At 39.0% G+C, this 19,111-nt stretch overlaps 1 protein-coding gene across 2 annotated transcripts; it reads left to right on the forward strand.

Moving 5' to 3' along the window:
• The first annotated feature begins 1,732 nt into the window (after window positions 1-1,732).
• On the forward strand, window positions 1,733-17,776 carry LOC137017160 (GTPase IMAP family member 8-like). 2 transcript variants are annotated; one of them, XM_067381138.1, is made up of 6 exons: window positions 1,733-1,746; window positions 5,081-5,252; window positions 5,660-5,719; window positions 6,091-6,657; window positions 6,741-7,346; window positions 16,099-17,776. In XM_067381138.1, the coding sequence occupies exons 2-6, from the start codon at window positions 5,189-5,191 to the stop codon at window positions 17,655-17,657; spliced, it is 2,856 nt and encodes a 951-aa protein (XP_067237239.1). In that variant the 5' UTR covers window positions 1,733-1,746; window positions 5,081-5,188; the 3' UTR covers window positions 17,658-17,776. The 2 variants fall into 2 exon arrangements, with proteins under 2 accessions (XP_067237239.1, XP_067237240.1); XM_067381139.1 differs by having other exon boundaries at window positions 1,740-1,746; window positions 5,188-5,252.
• Window positions 17,777-19,111: the final 1,335 nt, after the last annotated feature.

A 19,111-nucleotide genomic window follows, 5' to 3' on the forward strand; every position in this document is an offset into this window, starting at 1 on the left:
AAGAGCCAGAATCAGTTCAGTCAGTTTTGGAACTTTTCAGAGAGACGTGATTGAAAAGGTCGAGGACACCAGAGAGGAGGAAGAGGATGAGCAAGAGCAGTAAGGAGTGGAGAAAGAGGTGAGGGAAGAGGAGGAGAAGGAGGAGGAGGAGGTGCAAGAAGACAAGGAGTCTTACATACAGATAGAGTATCTGTTTGCTTCCATTTTGTAAGAAGGATGTTACAGTTACAGTAATCAGTACTTTGTGTTTTTGTAGAACACAGAGACAATGGAATGGAAGAAACCTGACTAGACGTTTCTCTATTTGGGTGGGCCAGTACAGCCTGAGGAGATTCTCTGGCCTGTCCCAGACCAAATATGTGATGCTGGGGCAGAATAGTTTATGTTGTTGTCCGGTGTATTGTACTGTACAGTACATTAAAGAATAAAAAATGTGCAAATGTATACACATGTTCATCAAGTGAAAAGTTCCTTGAGGGGGGAGAACCACAAGCAACACAACTTATTACTGGTTTTTGGTTTTAGTTTTTGTAGTATTGTTGTGAATTTATCTCACCAGTGTCTAAGACTATGTTGTAGTGTGTGTGTTTTTGAGGGCTTGTGTGTGATGTCTGAGGCCAAAGTTTGGTTTTTCAGCAAGAGTGAATGGTTTTGAGTGTAGAGCTTCATTTTGACCTGAAAATAGGATGTTTGGGGAATTGAGTGAGACGTTATGGATTTGTGTTTACTGTTTTGAGAATATGAGGCATAGTTTGAAGAAATGTGTTTAAACAATTGAGAAAAACTGTAATGCATCGTGTTTCCTTCTAGAGCATCAGTGAATGTTTGAACCTTTTTTAATAGTCCTTAGTGTGAAAAGATAGATCTCAAAATAATACAGTCACTGCTGGAAAGAGTTTAAATATGCAGATTTGGATTTTTCTGAAGAACAGAGCTCAGTTTAACTGCACAGAACAAACAAGAGACTCATGAACAACCATCACAAAACAAAAAAACAGTCATGGATCATCCAGATAACCACACAGTATTAAGAATCAAGGGTATGTAAACTTTTGAGCTCAACTGTACATATTAGTACCTATAAGGTACAAAAGTGTACCTTTTGAAAAGGTATACCACCACAGTGACAGCTTTTATACATTTTTTTCTGAAAATGAATGGTATCTGTAACAAAGAGAGCCCAGAGAGAAACCACCTTGGCCAGACTTCACAACTGAACCCCAGAACAAAACTCAAGCTACAAATCAAATTATTAAAACACAGAAAGAACAAGATCTAAAACATTAGCCAGAAGCAACAGCAAAACAGGATAAATGCACCCCACTAATCAAAGAATGAAGTGGAACAGAAATTCACTTTAAGAACATGAAAAAATGATAGACAAATGAGGATGACATTTTCCCTACTTTACAACCAACTGAAACTTCAATCTGCTACACAAGGAAAAACTTTCACAGTTGATAGGTGAAACCTCAGCACACTCAAACCTCGATACTAGTGAAGTCCAAAAGGAACATGAAGAAAATACTCTAACATTTGAGTAAATGATAGCAAATCCTTAGTTTTCTTATTTATTCACATTATGCCTCATTTCCACAGTAATTGTACTTTGCAACTTTGACCTGCACAACAGTAAAAAAAATGTAACATTTGTACTGTAACTGACTCCACCCGCACATACAGCTTTAATGTTGGCAATAAGGAAAGAAACTTGAATTTCTACATGAAGACATGTCGACATACAAGGTATAATATTTCCTTATAAAAACCTTAGAAATATAAATGTATATAACGTGAAATGTAAATATTTATGTAATGTATGTAAATAATTATGAATGTAATTAATGACTGTATAGGCTGCAAAAAGGGCAGTTGATGAATTAACTATTTTAATGTTTTAAAGTATGAATGTTTCATGTAATTACTATGGGCTCATAACACTGCATGTTTAAGAATTATAGTACAATTTGAAAATTCGGTAACACTTTACAATAAGGTTCATTAGTTAACATAATCTTATAATAAACTGCACTTCTGCAGCATTTATTAATTTTTGTTAATATTAATTTCAACATTCACTAATGCATTATTAAAATCAAGAGTTGTATTTGTTAACATTAATTAACGCATTGTGAAGTAACAAACAAACAGTCGTATTTTTATTAACTAACATTGACAAAGATTAACAAATATAGTAACAGATGTATTACTCATGGTTAGTTTATGTTAGTTAATACATTAACTATGTTTAAGTAATGAACCTCATTGTAAAGTGTTTTACTGAAAATTCTTTTCAAATACTCCACACTACAGGACAATTTAAATTGAACATGGTCATTTTATAGATTATAAGACAACAACTGGCATTTGACTTTCAAGCCCCCTTTATATTGTTGTAATATCAATATAAATTTAAAACACAAATTGAAACAACTATTAGAATCGTCGTAAAAAAGAAAAGAAAAATAAATGATAATAAAAAAGAGAGCCAAAAACATACATTTTAACTGACTGTTCATCTTCAAATTGTACTGAATGTAAAAAAAAAAAAAAAATGAAGTAGTAAAGTGTAATTTGTTAGACTACAGACCAGCATGATATAATGCCAGATGCTGTTTTATTTGTTGCAACAGAATAATTATAAATTTTAGATTATTATTTTGTATTTAACGCTGGTGACATATACTAGAAAACTGCAGGGCCAGTCTGTGAAATAGGCAGTACAGGCAAGTACACTCACAGACTACAGTTTCCCGATTTGAGGTGGATGGCCGAATTCCCATGACACATGATAACTTAACATTATAGCCTGCCATATAGCCAGAAAGACCAAAGTCCTCTGGTGCTCAGGGAAGAAAAATAAGAAGAAAAGAGGAAGAGAACAGGATAAAAACAGAGGTAATGTGATGTAATGAAAAACAGTTTATGTAATTGTATAGTGTGTGGAGCAGTGGTTCTTAAACCTGTCCTGGAGGACCCCCAGCCCTGCACATTTTGTATGTCTTCCTATTTCTGACACACCCATTTCAGGTCTTGCTGTCTCAACTAATGAGCACATGAGTTGGATCAGGTGTGATATATATGTGGGAGACATACAAAATGTGCAGGGCTGGGGGTCCTCCAGGACAGGTTTGAGAGCCACTGGTGTAGATGATACTAGTAAAGTTTTTTAATTTGAAATAGCTAGCTATCTAGCTAGGTATAACAGTTACTTTTACATTTACATTAAAACAGCAACATTTATGTAAATTCACTTTAAAAATATCTAAATTTTTCAGTTTTATTCATGGTATTTAAAGGGATAGTTCACCCAAAAATGAAAATTTGATGTTTATCTGCTTACCCCCAGAGCATCCAAGATGTACAGTAGGTGTTTTTGCTTCTTCAGTAGAACACAAATGATGATTTTTAACTCCAACCATTGCCGTCTGTCAGTGGTATAATGCAAGTCAGCGGGAACTTGGACTATAAGAGTAAATAAAACATGACAGACAAATCCAGTCTCGTGCATATACTTCAATGAGAGCCAGACATCACTGCCGTTGTCAGAGCGCGATCAGACCTCACGAATCGAGTGATGAATGCCGTTGGACATATTGGTTTATTAGAGGTAAAAAATGATATAAATACTGTTCGGTTTCTCGCACAAACCGATCGTTTCGTGTCTGAAGACATCAATGTGTCGTCACGAGCCGCAGGGTTTAATTTGGATTTGTCTGTCGTGTTTTATTTACTCTTATAGTCCAAGTTCCTGCTGACTTGCATTATACAACTGACAGACGGCAGCGGTTGGAGTTAAAAATCATAATTTGTGTTCTACTGAAGAAACAAAGACATCCTACATCTTGGATGCGCTGGGGGTAAGCAGATAAACATCAAATTTTCATTTTTGGGTGAACTATCCCTTTAACATGAAAAATGTACCATGGTTTAGTGGAAGACTGCTGCCATCTACTGGAAAAATAAAATTAAACAGTATGCTAGAGAAGTGCTCAAAAGCTGTGTCCCAATTCAAAGGCTGCATCCTCCGGAGGCCACAAAGGTCAGACTGAGCGTTGTTAAATGGGATGGTCTAGCCTATTCACAACTGTTCTTGTCGCCTAGCAACTGTGACAGCTGCCATTGTTGAGTGGTAGTAAAGTTTGTACTGGACTTTTGTAAACATTGTATTCAACTGCCTAAAAACAAAACGGGGTTCATAACCTGTCTAAATATGTTCACCATGTTCACCAATATAAACTATGTGTCAACATTTGAACCTCTTTATACATACATATTAATTTGTAATAATAATTATATATTAATTTGTATCATTAGATGCATTAGGTTAAGTAGAACCCAATGCTTAAATTTAAAAGTGTAATTAAGAAATTTCTCTCACACAATCTTTTCGTCACTATTGCGCAATGAATTTAGGGGTAGGGTAGGCCATGAAGAATCCATTCGTTTTATCCTTCATTTCACTGGAAAGAAAGGGCACATTTTGAGGCTGCATTTGAAGGAGCCTTTGAATTGGGACAGCTTTCGTCATGTTGTGGTGACGCAATCAGCCTTTAAATGCACCTTGAAGGATCCAGCCTTTGAGTTGGGACACAGCTAAACAATTCATGTTTTGCGCATGCTAGATGTAAGCATCTTCAACAGTGTATTTAGGTTACCGTCTCTAAAAATTATTACATCACTTATCCCTGATATACTTTTAAAATCCCATATCAAACTTGACCAGGTAAACAATAAAAGGTTAGACATGGAACTGCTCTTTAAATTCTTTCAAATAAAAATTTGTTCTATTGTATATATTTATGCTTGTAATTTATTCTATTCTATATATTCTATCCTACAATATCACCCCAATCATTCTAGAATGATCGATTCCTTGCAAATAGAGCTGTCATCTGCCGAAGTTTTCACATCGCAATATATAATGCAGAAAAAAAAAAAATATCAATGTAATTTTCATGCAGCCTCAATTCTTGAACTGAGCACAGTATTTAAAGTGCTTGCATTGTAAACGTAAGTTTTAACATTAGATGTCATTTTCCACTGTCCCATCCAACAATTTACATTTATGATTCAGCAGATGGTTTTGTCTAAAGGCTCATACAGTGAATTCAACCTGAAAGTTGGATCAATGTTTGAGCCTCATATAATTAAGAGAGTCTCAAGACTGTGAAGCATCTCTTACAGGATGATGAACCAACAGATGTCAGGAGTTACAGAAGATGATCTGCATGTAAACATGTCCAGCACAGGTGAAAAATACAGACAACACAGGTTTTCAGATGACTGGGATTCTATTAAATAATTCAAATTTCTTGAAGCCCTTTATTTACATGAAGATATTATCAATCATAGATGAAGTCTCAAGACAAATTCTTAAATGCATTTTCAGTGAAAATTAGCTCTTATCTTTTCATTGTTCAAAGAAACAACACTGACAAGCTAATTCTAAATTGTCTAGTGAAGCTAGTAATGCTGTTTGTGGAGTTGTTTAATCCCCTCTGCTGAGATCTTAAGAGATTTAACAGAGGAGTGTTAATTTAACACCGGGGATTTTGCTGTACTTCCACTTTGAATAATACTGCTGATTGAAAACATTATTTAAATTTGATAACATTACTGTTATGGAGTTAAATATAATAATTTGTTTTTTATACAGTGACTGCTTCCCAGAATCCTTATTGTAAGAGAGAAGAGAGCCTAAGCCTACCTCCATCAAGTAAGTTTGAATATAGAGCAGGGTTGTCCAAACTCGGTCCTGTAGGGCTACTTTCCTGCAGAGTTTAGCTCCAACTTACCTCAACACACCTGCCTGGAAGTTTCTAGTATGCCTATAAGAGCCTTAGCTGGTTCAGGTATGTTTAATTGGGGTTGGAGCTAAACTCTGCTGGACAGTTGCCCTCCAGGAGCAGAATTGTACACCCCTAGTATAGATGAACAAATATATGAAGTGATAAAGAGTGTGTTGAAATTATGGTCAATTTACACTGAAAAATGGCCAAAAACACTGAAACATAAGAGCAAAACAGAACCTCAAATATGTCTGCTTCTGTTGACTATTCTTTATATCACATGTGTGCCTTGTTTCAGTGACTCTGAGGATTGTTCTTCTGGGGAAGAGTGTGTCAGAAAACAGTGGAGTGGGAAACGTCCTGTTGGGACGAGCAGCGTTTGACAGTGAAGCTCCTCCAGATGTTGTAGAGAGTGTCGGAGGAAGATTGAAGGACAGACGCGTAACCATCATCAACAGTCCTCAGCTGCTCCAGACAAACATCTCAGATCATCAGATCACACAGACAGTGAGAGAGTGTGTGAATCTGTCTGATCCAGGACCTCATGTGATCGTTCTGCTCCTCCAACATGATCAGTGTTCAGCCGAAGATCAGGAGTGTGTGGAGAAGGTGCTGGACTCTTTCTCTGAGAGGGTTTATCAACACACCATGGTTCTCACCACACAAGAGCCCACTGAAACTAATGACATCCTACTGAAGATCATTCAGAAATGCTTCAACAGACACTTCAGTCTTCAGAGAAGCAGCTCTCCTGATGATCTTCTGCAGATGTTTGAGGACATTGTGAAAATGAATGATGGACGACACCTGGATTGTGCTGAAGGTTCACAGTATTTCACAATGAAGCAACAAGCCACAGAAAGACGTGAGTGTAACGATATTTGATGTTTCTAGTGATAAATTCAAGGTTTTGTTAAACTTCTAAACTTGTTAAACTTCTTTGATCAGTTTCAGATAATGTAAAGCTGAATCTGGTTGTCTGCGGGAGTGACGGGACATTAAAATCCTCCATATCAGAGCTAATCCTGCAGCAGACAGACAGAAGATCAGACATGGAGCTTCATGGACGTCAGATCAGTCTTGTGGAGCTTCCAGCTCTGTTCAACATTTGGCTCTCAGAGGAGGAAGTGATGCGTGAGACTCTCCGCTGTCTGTCTCTCTGTGATCCTGGAGTTCATGTTTTACTCCTCATTATTCCTGATGCTCCACTGACTAATGAAGACAAAGCAGAAATGGAGGCAATCAAAAGGATATTCAGCTCAAAAATCAACAAACATCTCATGATCTTCATAATGCCGAGTTCAGAGCATCAGACAGCAGAACTCAATGAAGAAACACAGTCTGTCATTGAGAGTTTTGGAGGACAACATCATTTCTTTGGTCCCACCACACAAGTGTCCACATTGATGGAGAACATTGAGCAAATGGTGGAAGCAAACGGAGGAGAGTTTTTCTCCACAGAGACATTTCTGGAGGCACAGATGAAAAAACTGCTGCAAGTTGAAGAGATGAAGAAGAAAATCCATTCACTAGACACACATTTACTGTCACCAGGTAATGACCAGAAAATCAGCTCGCATCTTAATCTAAACAGCTTGAAATCCCAAAATCCCAGGTATTCTGACTACACAAAAACAAGGTTTAAAGGTCAGGATTTCCACAGGAAAAGCAGATGCCTAGAATAGTCAAGCTAATCATTTTGGTCAATCACAAAGCTACTAGAAGACCAGAAAGACCAGAAAGACACGGGAAGCAAAGAAACATTTGAATATGATTTATTAAACAGTTTGTATGTAAATATCAATGATAAATGATTAAGTTCTTTGGCGTAGGCCCCATCCATAGTACAATCCGGAGGGTAGAAGACATTTGCAGATCCTGCTTTACAATGAAGGCAGGGGCGGAGCCTACCCCAAGAGAACTGAGAGTGGAAAGAAAATACGCCCAGTTGGAGGATTCTTTGAATGCGTTCCTAAATATTACCAAAGAGAAAGAGATAATGAATACACAAACATTGATGAATGTTAAATTATTAAAAGGAAGAATCATTATGCAATAGCTTATCATTTTTCCATAGCTTTAAGGATTTGAAGAATGCCGCATAGGCTGTAACATTGCCACGTTAGGTCAAGCATGAAAGCCAAGTAGGCCAGTGTGTGAACATGCCATGTAGATCATGTATGATGCCATGATAGGCCATAGTGAGGAGAAGACAGGGTGGATGAATGAGATGCCCTGTTAGGCCGAATAAAGCAAGCCATATAGTTGTAAATAGAAGAAATAGAATCTGCCGCTGTTACTAGGAGTTTGTCTCAATAGTATACTTACCACAGAAGATTTAAGTATAGGATTTTATGATATGCTGTAACCTTACCTAATGCTTGTTATAAACATAGCCTTGGCTATCCTAGATTAAACACAAAATAATACCAGAGATGTGAATCGTGATTTGATGCTGATGCTCTGAAATAGACACATTAGTCTGAGATACTAGAAGACTGCATATGTGGACCATGGTCCATAGAATTAGCGATTCACTTGACCCTGAGTGAGTATAGATATGGAATCGTATGAAAATACCACCACCAGTAGTTTGCGTTAGTAACATACTAGTATTAAATTATGACAAATAAATGGCATACATAAATATTAATAAGCATTGACTGATAAAGATATGGTGTGAGAGGCTAAGTTAATCTGATTAACACTGATTAGACCACGAAGGTCATGTACCTTGAAAAGTCAATATAGGCCAATTTGTGAAGACCCACGATAGGAGTTACGTAAAACAGACTTACCTGGTGGCCATGACAGGTTTAATTATATAAAGAGCTAAGACAGGCCATTGTGTAGAACCATGATATGTCATTTAATGCGAAAAAATGTAAGCCATTTAATGTGAAGGTAATAAGCCATTTTAAGTAATGGCAACAGTATGCCCGATGCCAACGATAGCCATGTAGTATTAAAGTCATGATAAGCTATTTAAAGCGAGGCAAAGATAGGCATTTAATGTGATGAGACTATAGACCATTTAATGTTATGGCAAAGATATGCCCGATGGCAACAATATGCCCGATGGCAACGATATGTAAAGCTGATGATGGGCCCTTTTATATGATGGCAACTATATACCATTCATTTTATGGCAACAATATGCCATGTAAAGCTAAAAGTTATGATGCCCATCTAATGAGAATGCAACGAGAGCCCATTTAATGCAAAGCAATGATAGGCGATTTGATGAGATGTCAACGGTATGCCCGATAGCAACGATATGCCATATGTGACATCATGACCCAAAAGAGGGAAATAATCATGCAGAAGGAAAAAAAAAAAACGAAGGAAAAAACGAAGAAAAAAAAATCATTAACATGTTAAACGGATGCAACAGACCCTAAATGCAATTACCCACAAAAAAAAGGTAAACAAAAATAAACCAAATAAAAATAACAAAACCCACAGATGGCCACGGGTTACCTAAGTTGTGAAGACAGAAATGGCGTACAGACAAACGTGCTCCCACTGCAATCAGCTCACAGCAAATCACACTGCAGACCTAAAAGGAAAGACAAATAAAGTGACCAAACCACCACACCACCGCAATCCACCAGTGAAGGCAACCCCGCAGCCACCGTCAGGTCAAAAAGAAATCTACAACAAAGAAACAAAAACAAACAATAATATTAACAGTGGGTAATACAAATGGAACAAATCAGGCAACACAATAAAATGGCAATGATCTACTTAGTCCCTTTTTTGTCTGATGTGACCTCAGTTCCCAACTCTGGTCCAACATCCAACCAAAAAGAAAACAATAATCCAATAAATCAATAAATCTCAACAATAATTCAACCTAAAATAAACGGTAATCGTGCATCCCTGTAAGGGAAAACAATCCATTACTAAAAATAAATATTTACAATACAAAAAGAAATCACATACCCAAAACATTTTAAAAGAAAACATTCAAGAAAAACATTAAAATCATTAAAAACATTTAAAACTTTATTTTTTAAAAATAAAAATAAAAATAATACCTCTACCATCCGTTATTTTGATTTATGACACTTGGGCAACCATCCAGCCATAATACTAAAAACAAACAAACAAAATAACATGGTCAGTAAACATGTGTTAAATACACATGGCCACGTGATCATCGGATAATAAAACTGCTACCTCCTAAACGATGCATCATGTGTTCAACTCTCAATAATGTTCCAATATTTGATGTGTGACTGCACAAACGATCCTTACATTTGGTCTATTGCCACCATGCAACACATAAACCAACTGTGGCTTCCATTTCAATGAACGGGAAGACGAACAACAAACAGAAGGGCAACGCATTATTTAACATCACTACATGTGCAATAATTTCACAAGACTTACTAATCTAACGTATACAATGCCATACCTTAGATCTGCCGCGGCTTCCATTCATAAAATCGCCAACGGAAAACAAAGGGCGGAAGTGGAAGAACAAATCTCATCACTTCCTTTTATAGAACCGAGGCTGATGGGACTTGTAGTTCCTAAAATACGCCCCGTTACACATATAATACTAAGAGTCATGATAAGCTATATAAAGCTAAGGCAACTATAGGCCATTTAGTGTGATAGCGACCAAATGGCCGATGGGAACTATATTCCATGTAATGCAAAAGTCATGAGGGCCATTCCAAGCAAAGGCAACAATATACCATGTTACACGAAAACCACGATTAGGCTGTTATATGTGAAGGCCACAAAAGGCCCATTATGAATACCGATGAGAGGTCACGATAAGCCAATGATGTAAAGGTACGTATTTGTGAGGACTGAAGCTGAAGACAGAAAACAATGACACCACCACTAGTAGCTAGCAAGCAATAATCAACGTAACTTGATTATTACTATGAGTGAATGATGATGAGCATTTGAGTTATTTTAAGTAAATAATGAAAGGTATATATATAGTTTCTAAAGGAAAGGTGCATTCAATATGCTTGGGCATGACTCCCGCTCAGGTCTGTCAAGCTTTCGAGCGAGGGAAACATGCCGAAGCGTTGTGCGTATGGATTGTGTAAATCTGATACCCGGTATCCTAAAAGTTTGGACGGGGTGGTGGAATTTTTTCCCTTCCCGAAACCTAAAACCCAAGAGGAGAAATGCCAGTGTCCTGACAATTTGTGCTACCCTGTCAGATTTTACTACATCCCATTGAAACAGTAGGTAGCAAAATCTGACAGCAAAAAATGCAAACGTTACCTATCAGATTGTTCTTCCAGCGTGATATTAACATGGTTTATGGCTTTATTAACATCTACACCTACCCCAACCCTAATCCTACCCTTATAATAATGCAAGTACAGTAGTGGTGGCACAATATGATATAGCATTAATCGCTAGAACAAGTATAAATCGATTACAGAAAATGCTACTTATCAGATTGTGCTTTATCAATGTCTACACCTACCCCAACACTAAACCTACCCTTACAATAATGCAAATACAGTAATTTTGTGTTATTTATCATGACAACAATGATGTAATATTGATGTATGCATATGCAGTAAGCCCGGGTAGGACAATCTGATGGGTAGGTTAGCTAGTTAGCTAACTCAGCACATCATTGCTTGGAAATAATGATGGTTCTTTGTTCATAATGCATATATTTGAACGTAAAATAAGATGATTATAGGCAAGACGGAGTAGCCTGGCGCGCTAAAAATATAGTGGGAGAATGTTATCATTGCAAAGTGATCAGGCTATTGTCTTTAATGTGTTTATTCCACAAGACTTATGGATACGCTGTTTGATTTATAATTATTAGGTTATTTTCACAAATTTCACTTAACCTGCTACGGATGAACAAAGCTGTTCCTCAATTTGTGTTTCCAATTTGAATGGTCAGCGTATAAAGCAGCTGCTGCTTGTGCTGCAAGCGTTAGTCTTTAGTCTTTAGCTTCAATTTTGATCAAATTATTTTCAAATTATGTTGTGGATATATACCTTGAATGCATACTGCAGTCCTTTTTGTCTTGCTCTCTCAGATATTTCACCTGTTCGCCAAAAATGACTAATTATCTCCTTGGAAAGTCTGACACCGGGCATTAAGGGGCATTCTTTGCATGGTGTGGGGGAAGTTTGAGTAAAATAGATCGTTAACCTTTGGGGTCACTACTTGTTTTGCTAAAGGTGAGATAACCACAAGGAAAACCATAAATAAGTCACATGAGGTGAGGCAGAATTGTCTCTTGTGGGAAGAATGTGTGTAAAACTGAAGTGTGTCCTTGAAGCAGGGGTATAAGTACACCAGGGAAAAATTGTTATCTATCTTTCACTCTACCAGCTTCTGTGGAGGCTCGTATGACTGTCTGATCTTTTCTTGCAAGAAAATAAAATTTTGAAAGACTTTGGGTCTAAGTTTGTTTCTTACACGGTGAGTTTGGTGAGTTGTTTAGTTTCGCCACAACAGCACAAATGACTGATGTGGAGGAGCTAGTCTTGACCTGGCTGTTAGGAAAGTCAACTCAACTCCTCCCATCCTCCGCGTGTATGTATACTATGGACCCATAGGCCATTTTTGAGGCATCACTGAAAATGTTATGTCTGTAACCCTGGTTCCCTGAATAGGGAACGAGACACTACGTCGATACGCATTGGGATCACCTCTGCGCGATTACGTCTTGAAGCACTTGTGAAATCGAACCAATGGTGTGACGGAACGTCAAAGGCGGGTGACATCACGGACCAGGAAACTATAAAGCATGCTGAGAGTATGGCATGCAGGGAATATGGCAAGACGACGCAGCATCTCATTCCCTATTCAGGGAACCAGGGTTACATATACAGATGTAACCCGAGACGTTCCCTTTCATGGGAACATCAACACTGCGTTGATACGCATTGGGAAACCTATCCCGGAGTGGTGCCAAAGTCAAGGTTATAAAACCTAATAAATGTATGCTGAGAGGACTACCCAGCCGCATTACATATCTCATGAAGGGGGAACACTGAGATCAAAGCCTTTGAGGCAGCCATACCCCTAGTAGTATGGGCCCGAACAGCCAAAGGCGAAGGCAGTTCAGAATACTCATAAGCAAGTGAGAGCCACTTGCCCATTCTCTGCTTAGACACAGGGCCTCCTTTCTCAGGAGACCCGTAACAGACAAACAGGTGTTTGGGATTTATGCCACAGGGTAGCTCTGGGGACATAAGTGTCTAGTGCCCTAACCGGGCAAAGCAGATTAAGTCTTTCTTGATCCGGACTGGAAAATGGAAGATGATAAAAGGCCTGCAGTACAATTGGCCCTGGGACATTGATGGGGACCTTAGGTACATAACCAGGTCTAGGATGAAGAACAGCTTTCTTGTGGAGGGAGCTCTGGAGTGGAGTATGGTCTCCACAACCTTAGTTGGGAGACTGGGTTCTCTGAGCCTAGACCATCAGAGGCCAGGCCCACAGTTTCCACAGCTCCGGGCAGGGTTGATGTACCATGCTGCCTGCTTGAGACAGAAGGTCCTGTCTGATGGGAATCTCCATAGGAGAGCTGTTGAGAAGAGACACCAGGTCTGTGAACTCAGGTTGGCCAGAATATGGCTATTAATATGAGACTGACTGGCGTCAGGACCTCTTCAAAGCCTTCTTGGCGATAATGACAGTCCTCAGATCTGTCTTACCCCATGAAGACTTTGGCTGTGTCGCCTGTCCCTGTCCCCAAGCTTTCTGCGGGGGAGCAAGGGTGGCGACACTTTTTTTTTTTTTTTGGATGAATGGTCAGACCAGTGTGGTTTGTGGTCTGACCTGGTTTGTTTTTGATGTTAGAATAATAGACGTGTGATTTTGAAAAACACAATATGTGTGTGAGGTGGCGACTTCTCGGATCAATATCACAATATCCACCTCCTCAGAGCTGGACATGTGAAGTACTGGTGCCTCAACCCTGGGGGGAAGAAACCGCAGATTGTGCTTCCACCTGGGAAAGTCACTGGACCTGGCAGGTAAGGGCAGAGAAAGGGCGGCGCCCGTCTCTAACCACTCTGTACATTCATCTGTGAACCCCATGATCTGAGCCGCCGCCCAAGGAGCGCCCAGCAGGAGTGGAGTGGTTTTATATTAATCTTATCACAATGCACGAAGGCAACCCCCTCAAGGGCTGCCTGGGCATACTTCACTCCCTTAAGTAGCAAATGATAATGTAACAAGGTCATGCGGTATTGAGGCTGTTTTAAGTTCTGGCAACTGACTATGTTATTAGCAAGATAATCCAAGGCTAGCTCTGCATTAAATAATTTGGTCCCACTTTATATTAAGTGGCCTTAACTACTATGTACTTACATCAAAAAATAAGTACAATGTATTTATCGGGTTCATATTGAATTGCAAAACACTTTTGCTGCTATTGAGGTGGGATACAGGTAAGGCTAGGGAAAGCTTTGGTGGTATGGGTAGGTTTAGGTGTAAGGGATGGGTCAACAGTGTAATTATATTTCACATTGTGCAAACAGCACAGCAGCTCCAGACAATCATGACACTCAAACCCACTGTTATTCACATGTGAAGTGGAATCAAAGCAGCCTCTGCATCTGTTGTCAGGCCTTTCTGCTTAGCTCTCTCTAACACTGGAAAGCTTTTCTAATATAAATGCGGTCCTAAAGCACTTGCCCAGTCATAAACCTTCTTTCCAGTGATATTCGTTTGAGCTCTTTTGTATTGTGTCCCATCTCTCATTCTGCAGGGTTTTTTTTCTTATTATTTTCAAATCTCCCTCTTGCTTGTTTTTTCCTCGACCGTCATACTGATTGGTAAGATGTTTGTTGTTGGTGTCAGCCCGACTAACTTCCAAACAGTGTATTTGAAATTCTACTTAGTCCAACTTTAATACACACCGCTAGCCATGGATTATCCCTTACTTATAGTTCAATAAACAAGCAGTTATTATTCCAGTAAGTCACTTATATTTTTTGACACAATATTGACTGTTTTTGTCCTATTTCTCCTATGAAAACAGTTCCAAACAAAGATCACAACAGAACAATTGCACATTCTCAATGCAACTTTGAAGTTTGGGTTCATATTAAATTTTGAACATTTGAACTTTAAAGACCAAAAAGACTCATATGTCAGATTGCTGATCATAGACTTTCAGCATTTCAGCATTCAATACAATCATCCCTCAATAGCTCATTCACAAACTGTTGCACAGAGAGGTGGGGCTCAACACCACTCTGTGCAACTGGCTGTTAGACTTCCTGACTGGGAGAACTCAGGCAGTACGGGTCGGCAGTAACACATCCAGCACCATCACACTGAAGACGTGGGCCCCTCAAAGATGTGTGCTGAGCCCCCTCCTTTTCACTCTGCTGACCCACGACTGCACACCGTCACATAACTCCAACCTTTTCATCAAGTTTGCAGACGACATGACTGTGGTGGGTCTCATTAGCAACAGAGATGAGACAAACTACAGGAGTGAGGTGAGCCATCTGGCCGGGTGGTGCAGTGACAAAAATATTTCTCTGAATGTGGAGAAGACGAAAGTGATTGTTGTTGACTTCAGGAGAGTGCACACACAGTCAACAGTGTGACTGTGGAGAGAGTGAGCAGCATGAAGTTCCTGGGTGTGCACTTCACAGATGACTCTCCTGGACTAGCAACACTGCAGCACTGGCCAAGAAAGCACAGCAGCATCTAACTCCCTTCAAATAATGTTAAAAAAGGTTAAGATCAGATAAATAATGCCTTGGGGTAAATATGCAGAGTTATGTGGTCATAATGACTTGTTACTGCCTTCTCATTGTAGGAGTTTTTTGCGCAGTCCTTATTATTTCCTCCACCAAATCTGAGATGTTGTGTCTAAGAGGCGGGGTTGGTATATCCACTGTGAGTGGAAATGAGTAAGTGATAGTGGTCTTCATGCTCTGGTAAAGGAGTCAGCTTGCTTGTTATATGTCAACTGGGCTCTGTCATATGGCCATGGAACTGATCCTTGGCAGAAGCTGTGATAGATCCTTATTTGCTGCTACATAGTAGACTGAAGTAGACATAGTAGACTCTAATATATTTCCTAATTGAAAAGTCATTTTAAAAAAAGCAGTTATCAAGGATGGTGTTAGTCTAGTGAGTTTTCACTCTATGCCATCTTCATCCTTCACTCTTTTTGGCTGGATGACCAGTGACTCAGGTGATCTCCCATCACTGCGCTTACTTACTCACATGTCAAGAGCAAGTTGTGATGATTACTGATGAAAATTTCATTAGACTTCATTAAACAGCTGTGATGTTTGCATTAACCCTGGTGCATTTTCTCTTGTACAGGTTTAACAGAAAGTGAAGATGACCTGAGGATTGTGCTACTGGGAAAAACTGGAGTTGGGAAAAGTGCAACCGGAAACACAATCTTAGGAAATGATGCATTTACAGCAGAAACATCTCATAAGTCAGTTACTAAAGAGAGTCGGAGAGAAACATCTGAAATCAACGGCCGACATGTTACTGTGATCGACACTCCAGGACTGTTTGATACTGAACTGAGTAATGAGGAGATCCAGAGAGAAATCAGCAACTGCATCTCCATGATCCTGCCTGGACCACATGTGTTTCTCCTACTGATTCCACTGGGACGATTCACTAAAGAAGAAGCAAAATCAGTGAAGATCATCCAAGAGACATTCGGTGAGAAGTCTTTAATGTACACCATGGTGCTCTTCACCAGAGGAGATGATCTGAAGAACAAAACCATTGAACAGTTTCTGGGAGAACCAGGATCTCCTTTGATGAAGCTGATTGAAGCGTGTGGAAACAGATTCCATGTGTTTAATAATAATCAGACTGGAGACCGAACACAGGTGTCTGAACTACTGGAGAAGATAGACAACATGGTGGAAGCAAACGGAGGGAGTTTCTACACATGTAAGATGTTCAGACAGATGGAGAGAGAAAAACAAGAACAACAAATGAAGATCCTGATGGACAGAGTTAGAGAAAAGGAAGAGGAGATGAAGAAACTAGAAGAAGAGAAAGAGAGAATGAAAATGATGATAAAGGAAGAAAGACAGAATCATGACAAAGAGAGAAAAATAAGAGAAGATGAATTTAAAAGAGAAATAAGAGAACAAGAGAAACATCAGAGAGAGATACGAGATGAGTTGAGACGAGAACGAGAGACATTTAAACATGAAATAGAGAACATGAAGGAAGAAAAGGAGAAAGTAAAGGAAAAACATCAGATGGAAATAGACAGACTGATGAACAGAATAGAGAATGAAAGACAGAATCATGAAAAAGAGAAAAAGAAAATAGAAAAAGAATATACAGAAAGAGAAGAACAATATAAAACATTAATAAAAGACAAAGAGGAGAAAGAAAGAGAGATCCGTGCGGAGATGAAGAGAGAATGTGAAGAATGGGAGAAACAGAAACTACAGGAAAAGACAAGAAGAGAGGAAGAGGATGAGAAAAGAAGAGAAAAAGAACAGAGAGTTTCTGATGACTTTAGTCAGAGACTAAAAGAAGAGAGAAAGAGAATGGAAAGAGAGAAACAAGATCTTCAATCTAAACAGGAAGCAGAAGAAAACAAGATGAAGATCCTGATGGAGAAACTGAACAGAGAAAGAGAAGAACTGATGAAGAAACATGAAGAAGAGAAAGTGAAAATGATGATGATGATGGAGGAAGAGCGACAGAATCATGACAAAGAGAGGAAGAGGAGAGAAGAAGAATTCAGAGAGAGAGAAGAAAGACAAAAGAGAGAAATGAAAGACAAAGAGGAGCAAGAGAGAGAGATGAGGGAGAACACAAAAAGAGAACGAGAGATGTTTAAAAATGAAATTGAAACAATTAGGCAAGAAAAAGAGAATGTGAAGAAAGAAAAATAAACCCTTAAAACTGAATACATCACAGAAATAGAGAGACTAATGAAGAGAATAGAGGATGAAAGACAGAATAATGATACAGAGAGAAAGAGAAGAGAGGAAGAGTTAAATGAAAGGGAAGAACAATATAAAACACAAAAAATGAAACACAAAGAGGAGAGCGAGGAACAGATGCACAAAATTAAGAGAGAACAAGAGGAATGGGAGAAACAGAAATTAGAGGATAAGATCAGAAAAGAAGAAGATGAGAAAAGGAAAGAGAGAGAAAAACAGATTGCTGATGAACAGATTCTGAGACTGAAGAGTGAAATGGAGGGAATAATCAGAGAGAAAGAGAGAATAGAAAGAGAAGGACGAGGAAAACTAGAGGATTTAGAAAAGAGACTAAAAAAAGAAATAAACATGAGAGAAGATCAATTAAAGAATTTTGAAGAAGAATTGAAAGTCCTTGAAGAACTTCATGAAGATGAGCTAAAGAGAAGACAAATGGAGTGGAGAGAGGAATATGAAAGAGAGAAAGAAGAGATGAAGAAGATGTGCTCTGATTCACTACCGGTGAGTGTTCATGTCACTTTTGGTCTTTCATGTTTATTCTGTTAGTATTACGCCCCTTGAGCTTAAGAAAAGGTATCATGTTACGCATGTAACCATGGTTCCCTGAGAACAGGGAACGAGACACTGCGTTTCAAAAGGGAACTTGCACTGCATCGAAACACTATGGGGAATGATATACCCATGGCGCCATGCTGAGGGGAGTGCATGCCAAAGAATGGCTGTCACAAATGTCAGAAAAAGCTATTTCAACTGAAATGCCAGGATCAATCCCCCTATGGGTCACAGGTCAATAGGCTGTCAGTGACAGCATTCCCTATGGCCAACACCCAAGCTATAAGCCTCAAATAGGCCTCCAAATACCTAGAGGCCTACCAAGGCCGCTAAAAGGCTTGGAAACAACAATTTCAAACAGAAGGGGTCCCTTAAAGGAAATGTGGGTTCCTAATGAGAGGCATGCCTCCAGCTCAATCAACCCCCTTTATTCCTTTCTATAGGGAGCGGAAGTCACTAAATTTATAACGGATCTCACCAATGGTGAAGTGACCTAAAAAGCTTGACCTGAGACTTTAGAGAGTGGAGGCTTAAATGTAAAAGTGGTCTGCCATACTCTGCAGTCTGAAAGGATGCGCTCACTATCAAGCTTTGTCAAAAGTTGTGTGTGTGATTAAATTTCAAAAAGCTTTAAACACAAATCCACACATCACTCAAAATGTACTTAGTGTGTAAAGCACTGTCTGCTGATCCTGAGGATGCAAGAAACAACACATCCTCAATCAGCAAAACACTCTCATCAGCCGCTGAAGCATGTGAAAGATAAACACCCCTCAAACACTTCAGCGAGATCCTTCTGTGTGTTACCGAGCACAGAAGCCTGTCCCTCTTCCCTTGAGAAGAGAGACAAA

The sequence above is a fragment of the Chanodichthys erythropterus genome, chromosome 3 (assembly GCF_024489055.1).
Source record: "Chanodichthys erythropterus isolate Z2021 chromosome 3, ASM2448905v1, whole genome shotgun sequence".
Classification (NCBI taxonomy): Eukaryota; Metazoa; Chordata; class Actinopteri; order Cypriniformes; family Xenocyprididae; genus Chanodichthys; species Chanodichthys erythropterus.

Bases quoted from the DNA above. Each gene is read 5' to 3' on its own strand.
- LOC137017160 (XM_067381138.1), top strand. From the start codon at position 5,189: ATGATGAACCAACAGATGTCAGGAGTTACAGAAGATGATCTGCATGTA. The intron at 5,253-5,659 runs GTGAAAAATACA...TTTTTTATACAG, and splicing joins TGTAAACATGTCCAGCACAG to TGACTGCTTCCCAGAATCCT. The intron at 5,720-6,090 runs GTAAGTTTGAAT...GCCTTGTTTCAG, and splicing joins CCTAAGCCTACCTCCATCAA to TGACTCTGAGGATTGTTCTT.